This window comes from Solanum verrucosum, unplaced genomic scaffold, assembly GCF_900185275.1.
Source record: "Solanum verrucosum unplaced genomic scaffold, falcon-dt-bn FXZP01000049.1, whole genome shotgun sequence".
NCBI classification, from domain to species: domain Eukaryota; kingdom Viridiplantae; phylum Streptophyta; class Magnoliopsida; order Solanales; family Solanaceae; genus Solanum; species Solanum verrucosum.
In genome coordinates this window covers 7395274-7403133 of record NW_026020221.1, presented here as the reverse complement: position 1 = coordinate 7403133, position 7860 = coordinate 7395274, and the positions used below count along the sequence as shown (strand labels likewise).

The 7860-nt window shown below is 34.2% G+C and overlaps 1 protein-coding gene across 1 annotated transcript; it reads left to right on the top strand.

The window, feature by feature from the left end:
• Positions 1 to 2243: 2243 nt before the first annotated feature.
• Positions 2244 to 4312, top strand: LOC125831562 (protein GRAVITROPIC IN THE LIGHT 1). The gene has a single exon (XM_049510720.1). The coding sequence runs from the start codon at positions 2394 to 2396 to the stop codon at positions 3807 to 3809; it is 1416 nt and encodes a 471-aa protein (XP_049366677.1). The 5' UTR covers positions 2244 to 2393; the 3' UTR covers positions 3810 to 4312.
• The last annotated feature ends 3548 nt before the right edge of the window (positions 4313 to 7860 follow it).

Here is a 7860-nt window from a genome sequence, read left to right as displayed (position 1 = left end):
GAATACAACAAACCAAACACTCAATAAGAAATAATCCCAGCACAACATATCCCATCATAACTAATCCCAACATAACATATCCCAACATAATTTATCACATCATAACTCATTTTCACCAAACGACCCCTAAGTGTATTTAGTATAGTATTTTCTGTATCACTGGCTCACCGACTTTTTTTATGGTGCATTCTTTAAAAAAAAGTACCATAGAGGTTAGCTGATACATTGTCTAATAACCGTCCGATAATTATTAATCCGTTATCAAATCAATCGATATCTTATTGATTGACTAGCAGATTAGTAGATTTAAAAATCGATAAACCAAATTGTTAAAGTGAAATTATATATCCGTCCAATCCGCCTAATAGCAACCCTAAAAATAAATATATTTTCAACTTCAATTTTATAAAAAACATATGAAACAAAATATTTAAATCATAGTCAAAACGCCTATAAAATATTGATCAGAAAAATTATTCACTAGGGGTCGTTTGGTTGGGAACAAGTTATCCAAGATTAGTTATCCTGGAGTTAGCTATCCTAGCATAACTTATCTCATCATGTATATGAGATAACTTATCTCATTACTATGATATAAATGGTGAGATAAGTTATCCCAAACATAACAACCAATAAGATACAAAAAATTTATCATACCAAAATAAATACTCCCCCCATTTAGTTGTTATATTGCGTTTTTTTAAGAGCTAATTTAGCTAATTTTCAAAATTAAATTACTTTAAAATAAAAAATTTTTAAATATTTAAAAATATATTAAAAATACTCAAATGGTACAAATTGTCAGAAAGAAAGAGTAGAAAATAATTATGAGAAAAATAACAAAATGGAATCCTAATGATTAAGTTTCAGTCAATTTCGTATTACTATATAAATATTTTAATTGTTTTTTCGGTCGGCCACTGGCTGTGAGTGTGAAACACCATGACTCCTCTGTCACCGTAGCCATCCCTCTTTATTACCGTTAATCATACTCCCTCCTAGGGACCCAAAAGAAAACACTATGATATATTATAATTTTTTCAATTTTTTATTTGATATTTGATATTTAATATTGAATTTTGATTAATTTAAATACGTGACAGATAGAACCTCATTCGAAGAAAACACTCTTATCAAAGTAAGTTAATTACTTCGTTGCATTAGAAATGCAATTTATTTATATTTGGTTGATCCAACAAGTTCCTTGTAAATAGGGACTTCTCTAATGAAAATAGAAAAAACAAGTTGCATGACCTTTCAAATTTATTATATTCTCCAACTCATCCACAGCCCTCACCCTTGATTATCCCACCCCGTCATTCCACAACCCCCACTCCTCATTTCTATCAACCTTCATAACATTTTGCTAGATATATAACATATTGTAAGTGTTTAGGGATAGTATTTTCTTGCTTATTTGTCAAACACTAGAAAATAATTGAGTCTCTCAATTATTTTTTAAGAATTCATTTTTCGTGGAAAACCCAAAGCGGAAAAGTGAAAATAAAAAAAATAAATTGAAAACATCCGTAGTTTCATCCTTGAAATATTGGCAACCTTAAAACATCTAATTTACTTGACTAAGTAACTTAAATACACCCCCGATCTTGTAACATGAGTGAGATACACCCCTAAATTCTCACCAAGTTTAGGGGTGTTTTCAACACTTCTCAAATTCTCGCTAAGTTTATTAGGGGTGTTTTCAACACTTTCTCTCAGTTTTTTATTAAGAGTCTCATACTTCTATAAGAATTTGAGAACACTTGCTTATGTCATGCATGTGGTGGATCGGTGCCTAACTCAACCAAAAAACTAGCTTATGAGGAGAGAATTGTCTAAATATGTATAAGGAGACCAACTTTCCATCATTTTTTTGATGTGAGACTTCTTAACACTCCCCCGGACTCCCAGACCTCATTAACTAGATCATGAACAATATAATATGGAGGCCCTACATCGGTAAACAAAAAATTGGAATGAGCCTAAACAATGTAAAGATTTATCTTGAACTTAACTCAATCCTAAAAGCTAAATCTAAATTTAGTTAGTTAAGTAGAAATGTGTTTTTAAGATTGTCAATAATTTGAGAAGGAAACTAATAATTTACGTCGAATTCAAAATGTTTTTCATACCTATATCAAAAAATAATAATTTACTCTAATTAGGGGGTGGGGGCATAAAAGGAAAAAATATGTAATGATGTAGAAAAGTCTCACCAAGCTCACTCCACCATTAACAGAGAAAGAAGCTTTCACACACATACCTTCCTTCTAAGACACCCATTCACACTCTTCACTTCCATCTTTCTCCTATCAAATCTCAAGCACAAGCCAAGAATTTCACCTTCTTTCTGTAAACTGTAAGATACCCTTTATCTATATGTCTTCTTAGAGATGCTAGAAATGGAAGGAACAGCAAAACCCCCACAAATTTCTGAAATGTTTCACAAATTCGCTCATGTTGTTAGAACCAAAACCTTCGAACTCTTCGCTGACGATGAGAACAACTCCATCGCCGACGACGAGAACACCGACACTGATGTTTTCACTCTTCTTGATTCAGCTGAAGAATTCATACCTGACCAAAAAGTTGTTGTAATCAAGCCTGATTTCTGTAAATTTCCTCATTTAGCAAATACCCATTTCAGTAAATCCCTGATTTCTTCACTCTTCGCTACAATTTCGTCGTTTGAAGCTTCGTATCTTCAGTTACAAACAGCTCATGTGCCCTTTGACGAAAAAGCCATTGAATCAGCGGATAAAGCTTTGGTGACTGTTCTTCAGAAATTGACTGAAATGAAGAGTTTGTATAAGGATTTCAGGAGAAACCCAAGTTGTAATATTGATGTTCTTATGGGGTCAGAGCTGGAATTTCAGGTTCAGGAGCATCAGAGCAAGCTCAGAGTTTTGGAGACTATGGTAAATCAATTACTGTCTTATATTGAGTCTAAAGATGAAGAAGTTTCAATTTTGAGGAAGAAATTGGATAAAATTCAAGATTCTAATTTGAGTTTGTCTAAAAAATTAGGGGTAGAAAATGAAAAGTCAAATAGTAGTACTACGGAAGTATTGTGTACAGTTCGTGTTTTTGAATCTATGCTACGCGATTCGATTAAGTCAGTGAATAAATTTTCTAAGTTATTGATGGAGTTAATGAAAAGGGCAAGTTGGGATTTGGATAAAGCAGCTAATTCTGTGTATTCTGATGTTAATTATGCAGAAAAAGAACACCATAAATATGCATTTCTGTCATATATTTGTTTAGGTATGTTTAAGGGGTTTGATCTGGAAGACTTTGGTTTGTGTGATAAAGAAATGTTGTCTGATGGATTAATATCTGATGAGAATGATTATTTGAAACAATTACTTGAGCATGTTTCATGTAATCCAATGGAGACTTTGAGTAAGAATCCTAGTTGTGCATTTTCAAGATATTGTGATAAGAAGTATGAGCAGATAATTCATCCTACAATAGAATCATCGATTTTCAGGGATTTGGATGGGAAAGAAGTCATAGTGGATTCATGGAAGTCGTTAAGTGTGTTTTATGAGTTGTTTGTAAGGATGGCTAGTACAATATGGCTGCTTCATAAGTTGGCATACTCATTTAATCCTGTAGTTGAGATATTCCAAGTTGAGAGAGGGGTGGACTTCTCGATGGTCTACACGGAAGATGTTACAAGGAAAATTCAATTCCCTTTGAGCAAGACAAGGCCAAAGGTGGGATTTACTGTGGTGCCTGGGTTTAAAATTGGGAGTACAATCATTCAGACACAGGTTTATCTAACTGGCTTAAAAGGCATGGAATAGGGTAAAACAAAGAGATCAGTACAGTCGTCTGCAAGTCACTTTGCTTTATCGTGTGCTTTGTTTCCTCTGACTTACACCAAGAGATTTAGAGTGCTCCATTTGACAGCTAACCTTCTTTGGTACCAGAATTCAAGAATTCTTGTCAAAGTGCTATTGCCGAGGCATAAGCCATTTGATATTGTTGCAGAAGTTGGTGTTCTCGCGGGCCTGGATTGGTATGGATGTTTTTTGTTATTGTCGCTACTCGCTAGTAAGTGGTCACTAGTTAGTCTAATTTGTGTATTTGCTTGAATAGAAGTTCTGTTTCCAGGGGTTCTGTTAGTCCTATGCAATGTATGTAAAGCACTGCTTTTATGTTTTTTTTCTTGGTTGTTTTTCTTTTTATTTGGTTACTTTTAGTTAGGGAGGTGAGATGAGGTGGTGGGAGTAGTACAGGATATTACACAATCGAATTGTATGTAACTCTTTTAATGTCAAAATGGACAGTGATTTCAACAGTTCAATGAATTCTTTCATTAGTTAGCATAGTTCCTAGTTATAGAACTGTCTGTTTGCTTTAAATAAGTGTTCACTTGTTCTCTAGGCACGTCAATGGACTGTGACCTTGGTCATTGATAGTTTGTGGGCTTGATCAACTGTTTCTTGAATGCCTTATTTCTACATGTAGAATCACATAGATTGGAGATTCTTATCCTGTGTGATATATTTTTTTGGACTCATGAATTGCCTGTAGTTATTATCTTGATATTACCGCCTTTCTTGAAAGAAATATTGTGCTTGTTTCTCTACCTTTCCACATATCCATAAAGGATGATTAGCTATAATGCCATGATTTTACTTTCTCCATCTACAATTCATTTTTAATAGGCACGAACCATGAGTTAGTTATAAAAAAAAAGAGAGGCATAATCCATGGTTTACTTTGAATGCCAATCTTATTGTAAAGGAAGGAACATAAGCAGAACTAAAGCAATGATTTGTTGCTACTTTGAGTGAAGGAATTGCTTGACAGTTTAAGTATTTGCCTCTTTGCTTCTCTGATCATTCTCAATGCCATCAAAATTGCCCAATAGAATAGGATATTAACTCTCTGATTAGATTCATTACCAAGTGATGAATTGTGTGGATAATATCAGAGGAAAAACATGCATTATTTGTAATTATATGGTGTCCACTGTGAGTACTCACCTATAAGCTAAAGCTTACTTTTTAGGTCTGTGTCTCTGTGAGTAATTTATTCAGCTTTATCGAACTGGCTGGTAATGTATAGTAGTGTTGTGCTTTTGAGTGTCCTCCCATGGGTGCATTTTTATCATACATTTGTCAGCACATATATCTTTTTTAATAAGATTATGTGGGGCAATGGGATGCATGACACCCAGGCATACGTGAACATTTGTCTATGCACTTTTTAAGGGGGACGACTTTGGTTTTTGTATGATAAGGAAATATTCTGTAATTGCAATGTTAGTATCTGGTGAAAATGGTTGTCTACTATTTATTGAGCATGCTTTTGTAAACCTATGAAAGCTTTGAGTAGGAATCCTAGCTGTGTGATTTTTCAATTTCCAGTATGAGCAAGTAATTCATCCTCCAATAGGATCTTCAAGTTTCAGCAATTTGGATGAGAAAGAGACATACTGGATATAGTTATACTGGAGGCACTCAGCGTCTTTTATGAGTTTGTTTGTAAGGATGGCACTCAGCGTCTTTTATGAGTTTGTTTGTAAGGATGGCATGTGCAAATGGTTGCTTCATAAGTTGGCATATTCCTTTGACATATTCCATGTCGAGAGAGGCATTTTCAAATCATTACTTGTTCAATTGGCCGATGTTACACGGAAAAGTCAATTCCTTTTTGAGCAAGATGATGCCAAAGGTAGGAGTTAATATTATACATGTGTTTAAAATTGGGAAGGAGAATCATTCAGGCTCAGGTTTATATTACTAGCTTTGGATGCAGAGAGTTGTGTAAACAACGAGAGTATAGTGGTGTGCAAGTTCTTTGCTTCAAACTGCACAATTGAATGTGCTCCATTTGTCAACAAACTCCTTTTTGTGTACTATAATCCAAACAATTCATGTCAAAGTGATAGGTGCTGCTACTTCAAAGGGACATTCGTCAAAGATGCTATCCATTGCTGGCCAGGATTTGTAGGGATGCTTTTTCTTATTGCAGCAACTGGTTACTAGTTAGCCTAATTTGCGTATTTGCTTGCTTAGAATTGCTGTTTCCAGAGCTTCTGGTCAGTCCTATAAAATGTTTGTAAATCACTGATTTTGTTGGGTTTTGTTATTGTTTTTCTTATTAAAGTGATAGATGCTGCTACTGCTGAGAGCCTATCATCAATGATTGTATCTCTTTCTGGCCAGGATTTGTATGGGCGTTTTTTTGGTTGTGCTACCAATTTGTTACTACTTACTCTAAATTTGTACGAGACTAGTTAGTCTCAATGATTTGTATAAGCCGACCTCCACAAGGTAGGGGTAAGGTCTGCGTACACTCTATGCTCCCGAGATCCCACCCCACCGATGGGATTTCACTGTGTATGTTGTTGTTGTTGGTCTATTTTGTGTATTTGCTCACTCGGAACTTCTGTTTCCAGGGCTTCAGGTAAGTCCTATGAAATGGTATGTAAAACGCTTAATATGGAGGTTTCTTAATTGTTTTACTTTAGTTTGTTGGGGACGGGGTGAGCTGGGCTGGTGGCTGGTGGTTTCTTTATTGTTTTGGTGTCTTCCCAGTGAAGAGATAAAACTGAAGCTATTAGAGATTGCTGAGTTTGGATGTTGTTTCAGTATGCATTTTGCACTGGTCTTGAAGTTTAACTAGTTTTTGCTGAATATTATCTTCTCTGAGCCTATTTTGCTGCAGTTACAGTTCAGAATGTTCTGCTTTGGACTGTTTTTCTTGAGCGGAGGGTCTATCGGGAATAACCTCTCTACCTCTGAGGTTGGTTAAGGTCTGTAAACGATCTATCTTTTTCAGACCCCACTTTATAGGATTACACTAGGTGTACTGTTGTTGTACAGAGGAATTAGAAGAGGCATATGTATTCTTCATCTTTTGTATTATATGAAATTGAGCAACTTTTGCCTTTCGTTTGATTTTGATTTATCCATACCCTCGTTGGCAAATCGACTCATGATTTCCCTTGCCATTAACGGAGCTTCAACATGAAATGAGTTTTTTTTTTTTTCAATCGACAGGGTAATATTAGACCAAGAGTTAAATGGATTGGCAAGGTTGCTCAAAATTCAAATAGCGCAAGGGGAAATTTGACCTTTTCCGATGTGTATCGTACAATTGGTATTGCCAACAGATTGAATCACAAAGGACTTATTAAATCGAAATCCTCTCTAGTATGGTTTTTTTCATTCTTAGAGCTCAAACCCGAACAAAACAATCTTCTATCAATCATACCAACATCATGACAAACAATGGATTTGCGCAACCCTCCCTAACAAATGCGATTCCGTACCAAAGGGGATTCAAATTCGAGATTTCTTGGTTAAGGATGAAGGAATACTTATCACTCCACCACAAGAAAAACATGATTTCTTCGGAAATATTAAGATTTAAAAAATTATTTAATTGCATGATTTGCCCTTCAAATGACCAATAGAAAATAACATAAACCTCAAAATTTGAACTTATAAATGTGAATTATCATTTACCAATATTCTCTCGTTTCAGTTAAATTTAAAATTAGAATTTGACAAATATTTGATAGCAATAATGCTTATTTCAACAAACTATCAAAAATGTTCAAATAATACTTTAAAGAACATTTTAAACCTACTATATTGATTATTAAAGATAAAGGGTCATTTTTATCATTGTCTTCATTCAATAATAATAAATTTGATCATTTTCTCAATTCAAATTTATTTACTTCTTTTATGTCTAATATAATTAAAATTAAATTATGTACTCTTTTCTTAACAAAGTTCTCAAATTTAAGTAATTCCGAAAATTGTTCTAATGCTGATATCGGAATTTTTTTAATTTCACATACATATAACATTAATAACTAGAGTGAGGTTTTTG

Coding starts and splice junctions, on each gene's coding strand:
- LOC125831562 (XM_049510720.1), top strand. CDS start 2,394: ATGCTAGAAATGGAAGGAACAGCAAAACCCCCACAAATTTCTGAAATG.